Here is a 19,323-nt window from a genome sequence, read left to right as displayed (position 1 = left end):
AGTCTGGGGCGATGCAGGACCCCCAGGTCAGGCCTGCCTTGACCCTGGGAGCTGACATGCTATGCTTCTCACAACCACACAGGGAGGAGCCTCCTCTGACAAACAGAGCTGTCCCTGGGTCCATTTAACAGCTGAAGAAGAGTTTCAGAGAAGAAAACTCGTACAAGTTACACAGTGGTCAAGCTGGGGTTTGACTCTGAGTCCAAAGCTAATGTTGTTTTCACCAGCTGCCTGTAACTTCTTACTAGCGAAAATTTGAGGGGCAAAGTTTAAGCTGTATTACTATCACTTAGCAACATTCAACATTTATTGAGTACTCGCCATAAACCAGGACAGGAGTAGACATTGGTGGCACAGAAGTAAGCAACACAGACTTAGTCCCTGTCTTCCTGGAGTTCATGGTCTAATTCTATACATCTTATCTCTTGGTTGTATAATCTAGTTATATACCCTTCATTCATTACAGAGCTCATTAGAAACTGCTTCCCAAACATCAGAACAAGGCCTACATACAGTCATCCCCAGGAAAAGGGTCATGGTTTTCATCCTCCCAGCATACAGCCCCCATTCTCCAGACATGCCTAGAGGCTTGGTCTCATAAAAGTGACAGGGGTTTGATAAGAGTTGGCTCCAGAACATTTGCCAAACCATGAACACAAATACACAGAGAGACTCCTAGCTTCAGTCCGAGTGGCCCCATGAAAAGCCACACACCCAGTCAGAAACCAGAGGCAGTCAGCATTGTAGGTTGACAGGGTCATTAGCCCAGCTTTCCTGAGAGAGGAGGGTCAGGAAAAGAGGGCAGTGACCTTGCCTGCCTCACCACCCAAGAAACGATATGGTGAGCAGCAGGCATGGTCAATGTCAGGGATTTCTGATGCTTCTCAGAGTAGGCAACACAATATAACTGAGGAAGATATTGAGACTGAACATGAAATCTGACCAAAGGGCCCTACCTGCTTTCCCTTCTGGCCATATGATGATGTGTTCTATTTCCTTGATTTCCATAGATGAGTGGACAGCAGAGATCACTGTATATTCCCCAAAACAGATCATCAAAGTATATGTTGGAAGCCACTGGTTCGCAACCACCCTGCAGACACTGCTGAAGGTACTGCTAGCCTTGGCCAACCTGATCCCCCTCTGGCTTCACCACCTGAGCTGCTCTGGGGGCCATCACCTGGCCCTCACACAGCTTCCAGCACCTGCTTAGAACAAGGGCTTTTCCCTGACTGCATTGCCCAAAGTGGGCCAGGTGTAGTAGTTCACACCTGTAATCCCAACACTTTGGGAGGCAGAGGCAGGTGGATCACTTGAGGTCAGGAGTTCGAGACCAGCCTGGTCAACATGGTGAAATCCTGTCTCTACTAAAAATACAAAAATTAGCTGGGTGTGGTGGCACGTGACTGTAATCCCAGCTACGTGGGAGACTGAGGCAGGAGAATCGCTTGAACCCAGGAGATGGAGGTTGCAGTAAGCCGAGATGGCGCCACTACACTCCAGCCTGGGCGACAGAGTGTGACTCTGTCTCAAAAAAAACAAAACGAAACAGAGTACAAGTGGACCGAGCAGCCTGCTTGGAAGCCCCTCCAGAGTTTGGGAAGGCCCTCCGGAGTTTGGGAAAGCCCTCCGGAGTTTGGGTTGGGAGGGGGCCAGCTCTGAGAGGCCTGAACTGAGAAGGAGGTACCTTGAGAGAATGGTCTAGGGGCCATAAAAAGTTGAAGCAGGGATGATGTGCTTCTCCCTGGATGCTCTGCTCCCCACCGTGGTTCCCTGTGACTGATAGACAGGGAGATGGAAATCCCAAAGCCTCTGCTCTAGTGTAGTTGGGAAAGGGAGTGAGAGAAGATTGACCTGCTTCTTACTAAAGACCTAGCCTCTGAGACTGAGTCTGGTGTCCAACCCCCTCCAGTATCCAGAACTGCTGTCCAACCCTCAGAGGGTATACTGGATCACATATGGACAAACCCTGCTCATCCACGGGGACGGCCAGATGTTCCGACACATTCTCAACTTCCTGAGACTTGGCAAATTATTTTTACCATCTGAATTTAAGTAAGTGAAGCAAGGACACAGTAGGATGAAATCATGAAGGCTCTCCCTTAGCAACAAAGGAGACCTGAGTTGCAGCCTTCAGGGAGGAGGTTATATTATTTCCATCATGGGAGCTGTTAGCGGTGGCAGCTCCAGGAGCTCATGCCCGCTCCTGCACTCCCACCCTAGCTGCCCAGCCAGACATCTCCTTGTCATTTGCAGGGAATGGTCCCTCTTCTGCCAGGAAGTGGAGGAATACCACATTCCATCCCTCTCAGAAGCCCTTGCACAATGTGAAGCATACAAGTAAGGAAACTTTATCACGACTCCATGTTTAGAGTTTGGGTCTACATTTCTCTTCAAATCCTGTCCTAAGTCCACTTTCTAAAGAATTCTGTTCTCCCTGGGGTTGAGGGAGTGAAGCAGGCCCATGATTGGCCAGTGACCTAAGCAAAACCCTTTAAGATCCCCTTCTTCCCTGCTGTCTAGCATTAACTCCCAGCCAAAAGGCAGACCTGACCAACAGGCCGATGGCCTGATGGAAGTCTCTGCTCACTAACCAACCCCTCTGGGTTTCTGCAGGTCATGGACTCAGGAGAAAGAATCTGAAAATGAAGAAGCTTTACCCATCAGGAGGCTGCACGTGGTGACAGAAGGGCCAGGGTCACTGATGGAGTTCAGTAGAGACACTAAAGAAGTAAGCTCCAGCCTTCTCTGGTTGGTGTTTTCCTCAAAAACCACTACCACCGGGCTCAGGGTGGAGCAGGGCAGGCTCAGCTACTGAGGGGTACAGCAAAATAAGAGCAGGGCCTACATGGGTTCTTAGGACAGGACATGGCTTCTGAACCTTGAAGGAGGCACAGGAACTTACTCGCCACTTGTGGCCTGGGATGCTAATTGTATCTCCTTTTGGAGTGACAGGCCACTGCGCTGGCACCACCCCCACTCAGCCTGAGCAAAGTTCAAATGGATGACCCCTGTTGGGGATGAGATTATTCAGAGAGCAAGTGAAGTCTTAGAGGCCCAGCTTATTTGATCTTGGGCAAGGCATTGATATCCATGCCCAACATAACGAGAGTTACTGTGCCCCTCCCTCCCCAGACCACAGCCTACATGCCTGTGGACTTCCAAGACTGCAGTGATAGGACTCCATGGAACAAGGCTAAGGGAAACCTGGCCAGGTCCAACCAGATGGAGGAGGCTGAGCAGTACACCCGGCCCATCCAGGTGTCCCTATGCCGGAATGCCAAGAGGGCAGGCAACCCCAGCACATACTCACACTGTCCTGGCTTGTATACCAATCCCGGACACTGGGGGAGACACCCTGAGAGCCCCACCAAGAAGAAATGCACCACAATCAACCTCACACAGAAATCTGAAACCAAAGACCCTCCCGCTACTCCCATGCAAAAACTCATCTCCCTGGTGAGAGAATGGGACATGGTCAATTGCAAACAGTGGGAATTCCAGCCACTGAAAGCCTCCCGGAGCAGCCCCTTGGAGGAGGCCACCCTGCAGCTCCCCTTGGGAAGCAAGGCTACTTCCCAGCCCAGCACCTCAGCTGCCTGGAAAGCCCATTCCACAGCCTCAGAGAGGGATCCAGGACCACAGGCAGGGGCTGGAGCTGGAACGAAAGACAAGAGGCCAGAGCCAACCTTTAAGCCATACTTCCCCCCAAAAAGAGCTGGTACCCTGAGGGACTGGAGCAAGCAGAGGCCCAAGGAGAGAGGTGAGTCCTGTCCCACCTTGACCTAAGTCTTATTCACAAGAGAAGGCAAACTCCTTGGCCAAGATGGCAGAGCAAGTTAGTGACAAAGGAGGACTAGAGCCCCCCTTTCACCAATGCTATCTCTGTGCCAGGCAGCACAGAAATGACTGGCACACTGGCATGGCTGGAGGGGCCAGGAGAATACATATGGTGAAGGGATGAGCCCTGTGGGAAGGGGGCAACTATGAAGTAGGAGCACAAAAAAGACTGAGGGCTGGGGAGTCAGCAGGGGAAGGAAGAAGTCCAGGGTGTTTGGAAGCACAGGGCATGGGTCTAGCTGGAGGACAGGGCTTCAAGTACAGACATGATAAAAGATGAGGCTGAAGACAGAAGTCTTCAGGGCTGGCCTTGTGGGCAGATTCAGGACATGGTACTTCGTTCTGCCCAGGACGGGAGTGAGCAGCCTCTGAAAGATTTTTAATAAGAACACAGGGTCAGGTGTGCCGATCAGAAAGTTTGCTCCAGGAGCAGAGGAAATGCAGCAGGAGGCTGGGCATGGTGGCTTAAGCCTGTAATCCCAGCACTTTGGGAGGCCAAGGTGGGCAGATCACAAGGTCAAGAGATCAAGACCATCCTGGCCAACATGGTGAAACTCCGTCTCTACTAATGCAAAAAAAATCAGCTGGCCATGCTGATGCACACCTGCAGTCCCAGCTACTCAGGTGGCTGAGGCAGGGGAATTGCTTGAACCCAGGAGGTGGAAATTGCAGTGAGCTGAGATCATGCCACTGCACTACAGCTTAGGTGATAGTGTGAGACTCCATCTCAAAAAAAAAAAAAAAAAGGAAATGCAGCAGGAGCTAGGTGTTGGAAGCCACCTGGAGTTCTTCCTAGGCTGGGGAAGCAGGCTAGGCAGCTGGGGGAAGGAAGGAGGGATGGGCCAAGGAGGAGCCAGGTTTCTAGCCTGTGTGACTGCAAGGGGATGGTGGGTCCTTAGGTTCGGGTAAGAGAAAGAGCAGAGCTTGGGGAAGGGCACATACTGAGTGTGAAATGCCAAGGGACATCCAGGTGAAGCCCAGGAGACAGCAGGGGCTACAGGGACTGAGCTGGAGAGAGCATGTGTGGCCAGCAAAGGGGAGGTGGCCAGGGAAGTGTGCTGAGAACCGCTGTGCCAGGCTTTTGCCTCTGCTCCCTCAAAGTCCTGCCTGTGGTATTCTGTCACCTTCCCTATTAGTAGCTCCAATCCTGCTTGGATGGGCCTTCTTGGACTCTGCCTGTGAGCTCTAAGTTGGTCTGTCAAGCTTGGGGTGAAAAATGTCCACTCTCTGGACATGCATCGAAGGCTTGTCCCTAAAGCTCTCAACTTACACTTTTATAAACATTTCCAGCCCTCAGCTGGGTAACTGTCAGCCCCATTTGATACCAGACTTCATTCAACAGAGGAATTTGGAGTTTTTTGGAGTCCCAAAATTTTCAGGATTTGGCTTGCAGTGATGCCAGGGCAACGAAGAGAGGAGAGGCCAGGACAGGACCGTGCCAGCCCAGGGTGTCACTTCTGAGAAACTGGAGATAGCAACAGTTGCAAGGCTGGGGTGATTAACTGTACTGGCCTGTCACCAGAGGTCCCCTCCCTGCTTGGGCTCTGAGGTGGCTTAAGGAGAGCCCCTGCTTATGTAGATTTCATGGTAATTGAAGAAAAGAATTTAAAAAGCCTAGATGTGGTGACTCACACCTGTAATCCCAGCACTTGAGGCCAAGGTGGGCAGATCGCCTGAGGTCAGGAGTTCATGACCAGCCTGACCAACATGGAGAAACCCCGCCTCTACTAAAAACACAAAAGTTAGCTGGGTGTGGTGGTGAGCACCTGTAATCCCAGCTACTTGGGAGGTGGAGGCAGGTGAATCACTTGAACCTGGGAGGCAGAGGTTGCAGTGAGCCAAGATCACACCACTGCACTCCAGCCTGGGCAACGAGAGCAAAACTCTGTCTCAAAAAAAAAAAAAAAAAAAAATTAAAAAAAAAAAGGAGACCCCCCCTCCCTACATTGTTTTCACAGAAAGCCCTGCCCCTGAGCATCCTCTGACTGATGCCAGTGTGATAGAGAGCCCAGGGGTCATCCTCAAAGTGACTCACCCCCCAGTGGTGGGCAGCGATGGCTTCTGCATGTTCTTTGAGGACAGCATCATCTACACCACACAGATGGACAACCTCAGGCACACACCACCCACAGCCAGCCCCCAGCCCCAAGGTGAGGCTCTGGAGCCAGGCCCAGCCCTGAGCCTCCTCGTGAGGATGCCTGAGCCCCTCCCAGGGTACTTTAGGCAGAGAGTGTCTCCTGGGAGCCCTACCCTTCTCCCCTCCTCATGCTGTCTCTAAGGCCCTAGCTGTTGACAGATGTAGCCACAACCACTTTCCTTCCTCCACAGAAGTGACTTTCCTGAGTTTCTCTCTGTCCTGGGAAGAGATGTTTTATGCGCAGAAATGTCACTGTTTCCTGGCGGACATCATCCTGGATTCCATCAGGCAAAAGGACCCCAGAGCCATCACAGCCAAGGTGGTCTCCCTGGCGAACCGGCTGTGGGTATGTGTGATAGGCTTCAGCCCCTGGGGCACCCTGTACCTTCTCCACCTCTTCCCCTGCCCCACAATAAGTGGTGCAAGGCAAGAGGAAGTAAGCCATGATGGGGGTAAGAGGCCAGGGGCAGAAGAGTGGTGAGACAGGCAGGAATGGGCAAGCAGAGCAGTTGCACGTGGACCAAGCCTTGGCCAAAAGGCAGATTTGCAGTGACAGTGCCTGCTCCCCACCTCTGTGGCTCTGTGGGCCCAAGGAAGTCCCTGATCTGCATCTCACTCTGAGAGGCTAGGAGCTGCCCCAGCCCTGCCTGACTGTGGGCTCTCTTGGCAGACCCTGCACATTAGCCCCAAGCAGTTTGTGGTGGATTTGCTGGCCATCACTGGCTTCAAGGACGACCGGCACACCCAGGAGCGTCTGTACAGCTGGGTGGAGGTGAGGGCCACAATCCCCACGGAATCCACCGACCCTATGGATGCCTCAGATGTGTGTGTCTTGCTGCACCACAGCTGGGCCAGCACTTCTCAGAAGGCTAGACAGGCAGTTTAGGCCACTGCTCCCAGGGAGGGAGAAACTGGATGAAATTAACCAATCCAAGGTAGTCAAAAGCCAGTATTCAGGCCACTGGCTTTTACAGTTTTCCTCCAATGATACCAACTGTGCCTTCATCACTAACAACCCTGGCCACACTTAAGGACACATATCACATGAGCCCAAGCCTTGACTCATATGGGAGTGAGACATTTTCAACCAGTGATACCAACTTCACCTATTTGGCCATGATGTCACCATTTGTGTACATTAATTACTTCCATATTTAAACTACTTTTAAGCATTCTTTACAAAGAAAAAATGTTTAGTAAGGGAAAGTAATGATTAAGGTATTTTTTCCCTTTTCTGATTCCTTAATCTAATTTTAACATTGAGGTGGAAACAATTTAGGCAGATTCTCACTGATCTGACACTTCTATAATCAAGGGCATTATAATACCTTTTACCGTAAGCACGTTAGTATCCAGTTACCATTAGGCATCCAGCTTGTATGTGGTTTGTAAAGGTGAGGTCAGCATGTAGGGCTAGAATGTGGAAAACCAATGGCAGGAAACATGTTTTCAACCCTCCAGTCATTCTGCTCAGTTCCCTGATAACCATTTCTACCCCCACCCTGTGACATGCCCTTGGGCAGAGCTGAGCCCTAAAGCAACAAAAGTCGGTAACAGCCAGGCTTGCCCTGTCCCTGCCCCATGGGAGAACCTACCCACATGGAGCTAGAGTAGGCAACTGGCCAGGAAATCAGAGGTAAGACTGGCCTTTCCTTCCAGCTTACACTGCCCTTCGCCAGGAAATACGGCCGCTGCATGGACCTGCTCATCCAGAGGGGCCTGTCTAGGTCTGTGTCGTACTCCATCCTGGGAAAGTACCTACAAAAGGACTAGGGTGCCCAGAGATGCAGGCCCTCATGCCCCACCCACCAAGACTCATTTTAACTGGACATTGCCCCAGAATGCATGTGCCCACCAAAGGGTACATGTCAGTCTACTTTTTATTATAAAAAAATAAAAGAGTAAATCACATGTCACAGAAATAGACTCCTCTGAGACACCAAAGGCCTAACAACCAGTGAGATAATTTTATACAACTTTATTGAAAGTTATTCAAAAGGCATCAAGTCAAAATAACGAAACTGCCCCAGGAAAAAAGGGGCTGGGCCTGGGGGCCAGGATGGGCAAGCATCAGGGCACAGTAGAGGTGGATCGTCCCCTATGGGAGGTAAACTTGGTTTGAAGGCCAGGGATTGGGGAGCAGCTGCTAGGAGCCCACGTGTGTTCCTCCTGAGGGATAGGGGTAGCCTAGTCACTGCCCAGAGGCACAGGGTGCCCCACCAGCCTAGAGCATGGAAACACCCACCCACTATTCTAACCTATTCTTAACCCACAACTGGGATGGGAGCTGGGGACAGAAGGGATCTGTCCCCAGCTCTTCAGGCTCTACAGCCAGACTCCCCTAGAGAGGCCCCATGCCAGTTTGTCCAATGGCCACAGACATCAGAAAGAGTAGTCAACAGGGCTGCACACAGGCTGGAGGTAGCCCAGGTGTCAGCCACACCCTGGTCACAACAGATCCAGAAGGTAATGTTCCTTGGAGCTGCAGGACACTCGATCCACTGCTTGTCCAGTCCCGGGATCAGACCTGCAAGACCAGGTCAGGCATGAATGCCTGCTTCCCTAGCTCTGAGCCCAGGGCTGTCTGGTGAGCCTCCGGCCCACCCACCCCCAGCTCTACCCAAAGTAAAGGCCTAGCCTGGGCTGGGGAGCGGCTGGTCACAGTTACAGGCCCTGCCTGGGCTGGGAGAGGGCTGGTGGGTATAGGGCAAATGGCACTTACATAGGATAAGTCCTCGATGCCCCCACCCAGGGCCTGCCCTGACACACAGCTGCTGTCAGAGCCACTGGAGCCACTGGCTGACGGGCATTGGGATGAGACCTCTGAGTCCTCAGGAGCTAGGGAGGGAGATGGGTGAGCTGTCAGTACAAGGCCCCAAATCCCTAGCCATGCCCTCCTGCCTCTGGCTAAGCCCAGACATACTCAAAGAGGGCAGGCTGCCCAGCTCCACCTCGGCCTCCAGTGGTGCTTCCTCCAGGAAGTTGGGATACAGAGGACATTGGCGACCCAGAAGAGCTGGGTCTCTGTACAGGTGCAGGTTGAGGGACCCCAGAACAGAGCAAGAGGCAGGGTCTCCAGGAAGGGAGTTTGAGGCCCCCAGGTAGAGGCTGTCAGAGTCAAACGGGGCCACAGCAATGGAGGCCCGAGAGCGAACTTCTGAGTAAGAGAGAGGGTTAGGCTGGGACAGGCCAGAGCCTAGCCTGACCCCAGATCCTGAGGAAAGCAGGGGCCAGCACTGTTGGAGGGCCACAGCTTTCCAATCCCCACCCCCACCCCCTGTAGCCTGCCTGCTACCTCGGCACTTCAGGACATAGTTGACGGTGCGGTCATTGATAGCTTCCTCGCTGGGGGCAATGTCTCGGAAGGCCTTGTTCCCCACACCCATGGACACCATCTCAGCCATGCGCACCTCTGGGTGGAGAGTGGGCATAAGTAGGACACTTCTGGACATAAGCCTGTCCTTGGGCCTCTATCCACCACCTCCCAAATAGGTCTTTCCTATACACCCATATCCAACACATTAACTGTCCTGTGAGCTGAGCCTTTCTAATGCCAGGTGCTCCTCCCAACAATCCTGTGGGGCAGGTGCCATATTCCCCTTTCAGAGATGAGGCCCCTGGCCGGGCGCAGTGGCTCACACCTATAATCACGGCAGTTTGGGAGGTCAAGATGGGAGGACTGTTTGAGCCCAGGAGTTTGAGACCAGTGTGAGCAATAGAGTGAGACCTCATCTCTACGAAAAAAAATTTTTAAATTAGCTAAGCATAGTGATGCATGCTTGTAGTCTCAGCTACTCGGGGCGCTTAAGTGGGAGGACTGCTTGTGCTCAGGAGGCAGAGGCTGCAATGAGCAGAGATCATGCCACTGCACTCCAGCCTGGGTGACAGAGCAAGAACATTTCCAAAAATAAAAAGAGGGAGCCATGAAGCCCCGATACTCAGAGAAGTTCATGTTGTGTCCAAAGTCAGAGGCAGTAACAGCAAAGCTGCCTGGCTTTGAATTCCTTTCTCCCGCACTGGTGGCTGCCGCTGGGCCTCCTACCCGCTTTCCAAGCTTTTCCAGGTCCCTGGGCTCCTGTGGGTCAATGTAAGCTCTCCAGAGAGGGGAGTGTGGGGTGAAGGAAAGGCAGGGACCCACCCTTGTTGTGGACGGCCTGCCTCCAGAGCAGGCAGGATATGTCAGCCGTCCAGGCTTGCTTGATGGCCAAGCTGGAGGCCTGTAGGACAAAGGTGTCCCTGGCCTTCCGGCGGCGGAACCAGATCTCGAAGCGCAGGTTGCTGTCCCCACAGCACTCAGTGAGACCAAGGTCTGCCATCTGTGGCCAGTGAGGAGAGAGGGGCTTGGTAAGGCATGGAGTGGGAAAACAAGTGCTGGGACCCAGGATGGGCAGACCTACCTTGAAGGAGCGCTTGTAGGCAAATGTGTCTACACCTGTGGGCCCATGGCGAGGCTTGCTAAAGAGCAGCAGCTCCTCGAAGAGGAAGATGCGGCGAACGGACTTGTGGCGCCCAGTGCGCACCACAAACTCATCCTGTCGCACCAACTGACCCTGTTCCTTGAGGTTAACCTGCAGAGTTGGGGGCCAGTGGGTGCCAGGCCTCTTTTGCCCTTTTTCCACACCCACCGCCTTGCCCACCAAGGCCTGGGATGACTCACATCACAGCCCTGGATGGCGTCCATGGCCAGTAGGTCATTGCCGTGCCGCAGCTGGAATTGCACGAGGCTCTGGGCCTCCTGCAGTGCGCTGAGCTCCCGTGTGGGACCCCCGCAGGCCCGTGCCAGCTCCTGCAGCAGCAGCGCGTACTTGCCCATGCGCTGGATGGGCTTTAGCAAGTAGGAGGCCAGGTCCAGGTGGTCCCCGAGTGCTTGCTGCTTGTCCTGCGGCCAGGTGGGAGGCCACTGAGTGGTTTGGGAGCATTCCCCATATCCCTTCCTCCTCCTAGTCTCAGGCTCACCTACCTTGAAGAAGGTGTGCCCATAGCTGGACATCAGGGCATCAGAGCGAGGCTTATTCTTGCTGTAGAGCGCATACATCCCAAACTGCACCCTCTACAAGGACATATGGCTCAGCCCCAGTGCAAAGGGGCCAGCTCCCTAAGGCTGGCACAGGTTAGACCACCTTCAGCTTGAGAGGACCAAGATGCCAGTTGATGGCTCCTGGGGAGGCCTCCCCCTATAGACCCGATCTGCCTGCTTTGAACAAAGGGATGATCTGGCAAGAACAGTACTGTGCAGAGGAGTTGTGCCCACAGGCCCCTGAGGAAGAAGCCCCTCGCCCTCAGACTGAGCCCCTGCCTTCAGCTCTGCTTCTCCCATGGCTCTAAGAGCTCACCTCACCTGGGACTATCCTGCTTACTACACTCGGACATTTCCTTGGTAAGCCCCCTTCCTCCAAACGACCTTGCACTCACTCCAGCCCCTCCCCGATTCCTCAGCTTAAACCTCAACCCCTCAAAGGCTTCCTCTAGTGCCAGGTGTCCTGGCATTGTACTTGGGCCCTCTAAAGCGGAGGCCCTGCCCCGCCAGTAAGCATCTATCCTGCTTATTTTCCTCTTAGCCCCAACCATAATCTACAAATGTCTTTTTCACTTCCATGTCTCCTCTACTGAACCAAGGGCACCCTCAGGTGCAAGATCTTGCCAGTCTTGCTCATAGCTGTACCCAGCACAGGGACTGGCACCAAGAATATGCCCAGAAACAACTTAGGGAGTGTGACAAAACAAGCTGGGACCACAGGGCCTGTTGGGCTTACATGGCGCAGGAAGGCATAGGCCACTCGAGGCGGGTGCCGGGTGCAAGCCTCCAGCTCACGCAGGAAGAAGTGGCAGTGAAAGTCCCGCAGCTTCTCCAGGTTGCCAAAGAGGTGGGTACGCTGGCCGCGGAGGCCCTGAGGTACATCGGGGCGATCCAGCTCGGGGAAATAGTGCTCCATTGTGTACTCTAGGGCCCGGACATACTCTCGCTCTGTGGCCACCATCTCTGCCAGCACCAGCTGCAGCCTACCAGGTATGGGAAGTCAGGACCCAAGACATCTCCTCTCCACTGCCCTCCTGCCCTGCCCACTACCCGCACCTGTTGGGGCTCCCGGGGTCAGAGCTGCCTGGTGGAGGCACAGTAGGGGATGCCTGGGAATGGGCACCTCCTCCAGCCTCTGGTCTGCGGCAGGCACCAATAGTGGCTGCATGGTGGCGGTGGCGGGCAGGTTCACTGAGACTCTGCCCCAGATTCCGATCAAAGCTGTAGGCCTTCCTCAGGGGAGGGTGGGCAGGTGCAGTGGGGACCTGGCTGACACACAGGCTAGCGGTGCTGCCCACCAGTGGTAGCTTCAGTGCAGCCTCGAGCTTTTGGTCCAGGGCCAGCCAGGTGTCCTGGCACCGCGCCCAGGCCCAGCGGCACTCCTGGCGGATGGCCTCTGAGCCTAGACCTGTGGCCAGAGCCCACATCTTTCGGAAATGGGCAGGAGGCAAGTCAGGGTGCCTGGTCCAATGCAGCTGCAGCCGCTGCAACACAACCCCTGGGCGCTCCTGCTCCAGCTCTGCCAACACCTGCTGCCCCTCCTCAGCCCACGTCAAGGCCTGCAACACCAGGGCCAGATAAGCATTAGAGGGGGATCTCACCAAGCCTGCTGGGCACTCTGCTCCTCTACCCACTCCCCATCCCCACAGGATGCTGACCAGGACCCAGCCCCAGCAGCTGGATTTTAGGATCAGACTGAAGGCAAAGGAAGAGACTGCTCACTATACTCAGACACTCAGGCAGCATAACCAGGAAGATCTCAGGCTGTGCTAAGGCTGGGGCTGCCACCCCTCCAGCTACAGGTATCACTTGGAGCCAGGGAGACTCTCACCTACCTCCCTGAAGAGCTGAAACAGCCTCTCAGCATCTGCGAGCCGCTGGCACCGCCTGGCCAAGGCCCTAGAGAATTCAGTCAGCTGGGCTCGCAGGGCCAGAAAGCGTGCCCCAGGGGGGCCCAGCTCAGCTGCCTTCCAGTCAGCCAGTGGCTGCAGAAACTTCTCTCCTTGCCTGACCTGCTCCTGCAGAGACAGAGACTAGGCTCAGCTAGCCAAGTCCACCCAGATCCTTCCCACTGACATATCCACATGTCCCCATCAAGTCTGTCCTGTGGTGGAAGATCTCTCCTTATCTCCCCACTCCCCCCCGCAACATCCACTCCCCTTCGCCACAGCCAAAGTCCCTAGAGAAATTGTGTATCCTCACCATCCTGTCTTGCCCTCCATGCCGGCCCTCTCCAGCTCCACTCTGCCATCCCCAGTGCTTCCCAGGCCTCACTGACTCCACCTCTTGGCACCATTCGGCCACTCTCTGCTGGACTCCTGCTGCTCCTGATTCTCCTCACTCTTTTCCAGTGGCTCCTCCTGCTCCCCTTTTCCCTCATCTAGGCCATTAAACACTGGGGATCCTGAGGACAGTGCCCTCACTCTCCCAGGCACTCTTGCGTGACCAACTTCAAACGTCATCCAAACACCCCCATACCAAGTGATCCTCCCCAGCCAGACCTCTCCTCTGAGCTCCAGGCCCAAGAACCAAGAGCCTTTCTCTCATCCCTCACAGCCATCTCAGGAGCACGCCCAAGACTGGACTCATGAATGCCCCTCCCCCAAGGTGATCTCATCTCCTAGTCTGTCAGGAACAGCACCCATTCATCCTTGCAACATCCCTGTCCCTTACCCTCGCACATGGGTCCACAGCAAATCCCATCAACTTCTCCAACCCATCTTCCCTGCCACTATCCTGGCCAGAGAAGGCACTGTTTCCCACCTGGACTACTGCAACTGCCTCTTCACTGTACTCCCCATGCCCACTGTCTACTCGGAAACTAAGGCAATCTTCCTAGAATACAGATCTGATTATGCGGCCCTCCTGACTAAACTTTACACTGATGGCTACAGGGCCCAGTGATGTGGCCACTGGCCAGGCTTGTCTCACTGCATCTCCTCCCACCCACTCTCCCTCCCTCTCTGCTCTGTATTTCAACCTCACTGGCCTTATGGTTCCTCAGGCATACCACCTTCCCTCCTGCCACAGGACCTTTGCACATGTTGTCCTCCCAGTCTGGAATGTGCCCCCATCCTCAACCCTCTTCTCCCTAATTGACCCCGACTTATCTTTCAACTCTTAGCTCAAGTCACCCCAAAAAAAAGCTATCCTGACACCCTTTCTGGGTAAAGTCTTGGTTATACCCTCAGGCAGAATCACTTGCACTGATTCTCTCCAGAGATCTTGCCTGGGTTTGCAGTCATATGTATGACTGTGATTAATTACAACTGATACCCTCTGTGGGACTGTAAGGTCCAAGAGAGTAAGGGATTGAATTGCCTTCATGCATTTCTGCATGCCTAGTTCCTGCCATTGCGTCTCAATACCCATGGCATAAACAAGTGACCACACATACCTGGGCAACCTGGTACAGCTCCTGAAAAGGGCCTTGGGCCTGGAGCATCATGTCCAGTGAGGGTTCCCCAGGCTCCTCCAGTGCTGGCCAGCCCACCTGCTGCAGCCACACTTCAATCTGGAGGGGCACAAGCAAGGAAAAGTGAAGACAGCTGCTATGGGTGGGGTGGCACACATCTAAGATCAGAGACAGGGCCCACTCTGGGCAAGTAGTTCCAACCTGGTGCAGTCCGCCCTCCTGGGTCGCAAGTGTTTGGACCAACTCTAGGGCCTGTATTCGCTGATTGCTCTGCAGGGTCAGTTGGTGCAGCAATCCATCCACATGGTCATATAGCTCATTGGCCTTGTCCATTGCCGTCCTGGAGTAGGGTACACTGTCTTAGACCCCCTGCCTTCCACCACTCCAGCCTGTCCTGGCAACCACAGTCCTGTCTGGTTCTGAGCTAGCCAGATAGATAAGTCCTGGCCTAGAATATGGTAGGCTGGGGCAGGATCTGGGGGCCGGGCTTGCACACACCTGTAGTCTGGGCTCAGGGTCACCTCTGGGACCTCTTGCTTCAGCCGTGTCAGCTCCCGGCCCCCCTGGCATTGTAGCCATGCCAGCTGTGGTGAGTCTAGCACCTGCTGCATCAGGACCTCTGTCTGCTGTAGCAGCTGACTGACCTCCTGTGATTGATTGATTGGGCAATAAGCAGTGGAGGTGGCCGTGGGAGAGAATGAAGGAGACAGAGAGCATTCATGGAAGGACTGGAAGGGGACACTCACCCCAGGTTCCATGGGCTGGGGCACAGCCTTCATACTTTCAATGGCCCCCTGGAGCAGGACACAAGCCGCCTGACAGTTCTGCAGTAGGGCTTCCAGCCGCTGTGAGCAGGGGCAGGCATGACCAGAGCAGCATGCAGTGTTGATCCCAGGCTTCCTGGGTTCCAGGCCACTGCAGCCAGCTTTGTCCTGTTCAAGCTAGCCCCAGAGAGGCTCCTCCACAATCCCAAGTTGCCAATTAACTGCCCCCACACCCTGCCCAGTGCACTGACCCTCCGGAAATCCAGCCAGGCCTGATGGCAGTAAGGCAGGCCTCCTCCTAGCCAAGTGGGCAGCCCGGCCATTGGGATGTGGGTCAGCAGGCTCTGATGACAAGGCAGCTGCTCCAGCTATTGAAGAAGAAGGTGTTGTGACCCAGGCCTACGGGGAGACACCCCCACCTCCACCCCTAGTCAACTGGGCTCAGTACCTGCAGCCCGGAAGGCACCTCCTCCAGCAGCATGCTTCCCACTAGCAGCACCTGGTGCAAGGCCCCTGGGGCTGCTTCCTGCAAGGAACCTGAGCTCAGCCCTATCCCCAACTCTACAGAAAAGGGCACGGTGGCTCAGGCCTGTAATTCCAGCACTTTGGGAGGCGAGGTGGGCAGATCACCTGAGTTTAGGAGTTCAAGACCAGCCTGGCCAACATGGTGAAACCCCCTCTCTACCAAAAATACAAAAATTAGCCAGGCATGGTGGTGGGCGCCTGTAATCCCAGCTACTTGGGAGGCTGAGGCAGGAATATCACTTGAACCTGGGAAGTGGAGGTTGCAGTGAGCTGAGATCGTGCCATTGCACTCCAGCCTGGGCGACAGAGCAAAATTCTGTCACAAAAAAAAAAAGAAAAAGAAAAAGAAAAAAAGGAAAGGAATGAAAGGAGCTATAATCCAGTACTCACTTGTAGTTGGCTGAGCCCAAAGAAGAGGGAAGAACTTGGGGAACAAATTTGGGCATCTATTAGCACCGTCAGTCCCAGGGCCTGGACTTCAGGCCTAAAGGAGTGAGCTTCAGTTCAGTACCGGACTCCCAGTCCTCACAGCTGGCTCAGGCTCAGTCACCCAACCCCTTCCCTCAAACCTGGGGATGCTTCTCAGGTAGAGTAGGAGGCGGATGAGTTCCTGGCTGCTGCACTCGGGCTGAAGCCAGGCTGGACTGTGGGCACACAGAAGCAGCACTGCTCGACCTTTCACATCCCGAGTCCCTGTGGGGAAGAGGCAGTGAACTCCTGCACTGTTGGGCTACCTCACCTCCACCGCCTCTAGGGCCTCCCAGCTACCTGGCAAGGTGGCCATGCCACTGGCCAGCAGCTCCCAGCAGAGGTCTTGGGCCAGGAGGCAGTCAGCAGGCTTAGGGAGGCTGGATCCACTGGGGGCTTGGGAAGGGAAATGACTTAGTTCTGCCTTGGGCCACCTATCTAAAGACCCCTCCTTGGACCTGGGCTTCAGCCTCAGTAGAGTCAGAGACCTCCAAGGTCTCGACACTCATCTCCAGGTATCCCCATTCCTTTCCCAGACTTCCCTAGCCCAGCCTCCCTTACCTGCCTCCAGCAGCTTTGACGACGTGTCTGATAAAGGGTCTCCAAGGCCCACAGGATCACTGTCCAATCCCCCAGGGCTCAAGCCAGATGGCATCGCCCTGCTTGGATCTGGGTCCCCTACCAACCCTGCCCCTGGGCTGTCACTCTCACCCTGTGCCAAGCTGAGATGGGAGGACATGGGGTATATGAGGCTCTCCACTCCAGAGGGGCCTGGCCCTTCTGAGAGGACTGAGGAGCTTTCTACTATGCCCCTCTGGGTATCCCCTGATCCATCTGCAGCCGGCGGTAACTGAAGCTCCCTGGACAAGTGGCTGTCCTGTAGCCCCTCATCCTGGGCTGCCCCCGCTGATGGTCCTGGAGCACCTGTGTCCTTATTGTGCATCTGGGAAGCAGATTCCTCCTCTTCCCAGGCATCCCTGAAACTGCACACAGCAAACCTCCAGTCTGTGGCATGGCCCTGGGAGTCTGGGGACTCATCCCCATCCTCCAGGGACCTTTCCATTACGCCCTCCCAAAGGTGGGCCTGCTGGGGGCCAATGGGAGAGGGCTGGGTCTCGGTGTGAGCCGGGCTGAAGACAGTCGAGTGGGACTCTGCAGGCAATGCAGGCAAAAGGTACTGGGCCGCAGGAGGTGCCAGTCTTGGTGCCAGAGCACAAAAACTTCAGTTCAGGCCTGAGGAGAGGGAAGAACGTTAGGGGTGTCCCTCTGAGCAGGTCCTCCGTCGAACGCCCAGGGGCCTCTTTCCCGTGTGTCCCCACTCTCAGCGTCCTCACCGCCACGCTGTGAAGGCCCACGCCCGTTGGGGCGGCCCCACCACAGCACCACGCTGCCTCGCGTTCGCGCTCCCGCCGGCCTCACCGCGAGGCCCTGGCACGTGCCCCCCGTCGCCCGCTGGTGACACTCACGGCCCCGGGCCGCGCCGCGAGGCACCGCGAAGCCGGGGAGACTTCGAACGGACCGCGGCTTCGACGGCGGGTACAGCGCGGTCGCGCGGCGTCACGTGACGCCGCCCCCGGGCCGCTGGGGTGGGAAAGCAGGGCCGCCGGGAATCAACGCCTCACCGCCCCCTGGGGGCCGGAGGACGGAGCCACAGCCCGCGCAGGTCCCGACGGGGCACAGCCAGGCTAGCCGAGAGGCCGAGATGCGGGCCCCGCAGCAACCCCCGCCCGCCGCGGTCCGCCCCACGGGCCAGGACAGCCTCCAGCCCCGCCCCGGCGCACCCCTGGGCCCCGCAGACCGCGCGCCCCACCCACGGCGTCGCTGTGCGCGGGTCGGGACAGCGACCAACGGCCAGCAGCTCCACGGTGCCCACTCCCCCGGCCTGGCGTGGACGCTGGAAGCGCTGTCCCGCCGGGAAGGCCGCGGGGGTGCGTGCGGGTGAGTGCGCGGGGGTCGCCGCGGGGCCAGGCGGGGCGGGGCGGAGCGGGGGCTCCCAGAGGCTTCCGCCGGCTGAATGAGCCGAGGAGAGGGGAAGGCCTTCTGTGTAGGGAAGCGGGGCGCTGCCTCAGCTTGGGCACCCAGAGACAGGTCGCTTGGTCCCACGCAGGATGGGGCTGCCGTCGGGGTGGGAGTGAGACCAATGGGTGGAGCTGACCCGGGCCTGCGAGAGTCCACCAGACCCTCCCCCGCTTTGCCATCCTTACCGCCCTCTTCACAAAGACCAGACCAGGAGGCTGGTGCTGAGGTGGGGTCCTGGAGCCAGAGCCCCCAGCCCATGCCTGGCTTCTCCACTTACCTGCTGGGGGCACTCCAGGAACTCTGCTCTTTGAGTCTCACCCTCCTCACCTGTAAAAATGAAAAGTCATTTTTCTCCTGGGGTTGCCATGCAGACTAGGGAAGGCCCCCTGTGTTATACATCCACCCACTGCCAGCTTTTTCAGGCTGTGTTGGTGCCCTGCCTCCCATTTCACCCCCAGTCAGGGCATCCTGAACTGATGTAAGTCACTTGGGTGGCTGTGCGATTTGAGGTCCCTTCGGGGCATGTGGGCTTGGCCTGACACTCCCCAGAATTTGTGGGAAGGTCAGCTCTGTGACCAGGAGAAGGTCCTGAGCCCCAGAGTGTGCCCAGGCCATGGTCCCTGAGGAGATGGGGTACCAGGTGTAACGGCTTCCCTGGTTCTAAGCCCTCTTTCTTGAACCTGGGCATTACAGCAGGCAAATTGGGACCAACAGCAATCTCCCCTAGCCCAGCCCACCCCACAGAGTCCAGACTTCCAGGCAGCTACCGAGGAGCCTTCTTCATGAGCAGGTCAGGCTGCCAGAGGAGAGCCTTGGAGTTGTCTTGCTCCATCCCTAAATCCCAGCCAGACCTCTCTTCCCACCCTCCTGGCTTCAGGAAGCATCATCCAACCTTGGCTCCCTCCCCAGCTCTGTCCCAGGGCCACCCCCACTGAGTCACTGCCTTCTGCTCCTTCCCTCCCCTTCTGCCCACTGGCACCCACCAGCCAGGCCCTCCAGGAGCCCTAAGAGCCCCAGGGGGCAGGGCCTGCTGGCAGGCACACATACCCTTGTGAAAGCCAGAGGCAAACAAGAACCTCAAGCCACAGGCTACAGCTGACCCTAGTACCCTGAGCACAGCTGGCAGATTCAGGGTAGG

At 55.9% G+C, this 19,323-nt stretch overlaps 2 protein-coding genes across 16 annotated transcripts in view; one reads left to right on the top strand and one right to left on the bottom strand.

Moving 5' to 3' along the window:
* KCTD19 (potassium channel tetramerization domain containing 19) overlaps positions 1 to 7,891 on the top strand; it is a 36,640-nt gene extending 28,749 nt beyond the window's left edge. For all 3 annotated transcript variants that reach the window (XM_035282100.3, XM_035282101.3, XM_035282103.3), the window contains exons 8-16: positions 1,011 to 1,111; positions 1,913 to 2,055; positions 2,257 to 2,340; positions 2,617 to 2,731; positions 3,136 to 3,763; positions 5,799 to 5,990; positions 6,169 to 6,323; positions 6,648 to 6,749; positions 7,637 to 7,891. In XM_035282100.3, the coding sequence (XP_035137991.1) occupies positions 1,011 to 1,111; positions 1,913 to 2,055; positions 2,257 to 2,340; positions 2,617 to 2,731; positions 3,136 to 3,763; positions 5,799 to 5,990; positions 6,169 to 6,323; positions 6,648 to 6,749; positions 7,637 to 7,750 (1,634 nt within the window). In that variant the 3' untranslated portion in view covers positions 7,751 to 7,891. The remainder of the gene's footprint in view (positions 1 to 1,010; positions 1,112 to 1,912; positions 2,056 to 2,256; positions 2,341 to 2,616; positions 2,732 to 3,135; positions 3,764 to 5,798; positions 5,991 to 6,168; positions 6,324 to 6,647; positions 6,750 to 7,636) is intronic.
* Positions 7,892 to 7,940: 49 nt separating this feature from the next.
* PLEKHG4 (pleckstrin homology and RhoGEF domain containing G4) lies at positions 7,941 to 18,997 on the bottom strand. 13 transcript variants are annotated; one of them, XM_035282089.3, is made up of 23 exons: positions 18,953 to 18,997; positions 18,463 to 18,512; positions 16,728 to 17,399; positions 16,467 to 16,562; positions 16,268 to 16,391; positions 16,089 to 16,182; positions 15,622 to 15,699; positions 15,425 to 15,541; positions 15,156 to 15,254; positions 14,908 to 15,056; positions 14,611 to 14,749; positions 14,392 to 14,508; positions 12,830 to 13,012; positions 12,051 to 12,553; positions 11,731 to 11,977; positions 10,938 to 11,027; positions 10,635 to 10,856; positions 10,375 to 10,545; positions 10,116 to 10,293; positions 9,273 to 9,389; positions 8,901 to 9,134; positions 8,700 to 8,815; positions 7,941 to 8,504 (listed from the first exon to the last, which is right to left on the bottom strand). In XM_035282089.3, exons 3-23 carry the CDS (start codon positions 17,227 to 17,229, stop codon positions 8,499 to 8,501), a joined length of 3,582 nt encoding a protein of 1,193 aa, XP_035137980.3. In that variant the 5' UTR covers positions 17,230 to 17,399; positions 18,463 to 18,512; positions 18,953 to 18,997; the 3' UTR covers positions 7,941 to 8,498. The 13 variants fall into 13 exon arrangements, with proteins under 13 accessions (XP_035137980.3, XP_054104762.2, XP_054104765.2 ...); XM_054248787.2 differs by lacking the exons at positions 18,463 to 18,512; positions 18,953 to 18,997 and adding exons at positions 9,619 to 9,711; positions 17,501 to 17,732; XM_054248790.2 differs by lacking the exons at positions 18,463 to 18,512; positions 18,953 to 18,997 and adding exons at positions 9,619 to 9,711; positions 17,501 to 17,732 and having other exon boundaries at positions 8,901 to 9,131.
* Between the last annotated feature and the right edge of the window lie 326 nt (positions 18,998 to 19,323).

This window comes from Callithrix jacchus, chromosome 20, assembly GCF_049354715.1.
Source record: "Callithrix jacchus isolate 240 chromosome 20, calJac240_pri, whole genome shotgun sequence".
NCBI lineage: Eukaryota > Metazoa > Chordata > Mammalia > Primates > Cebidae > Callithrix > Callithrix jacchus.
Note: the sequence above shows the minus strand (reverse complement) of the source record. Positions and strands in the feature narration are given on the sequence as shown.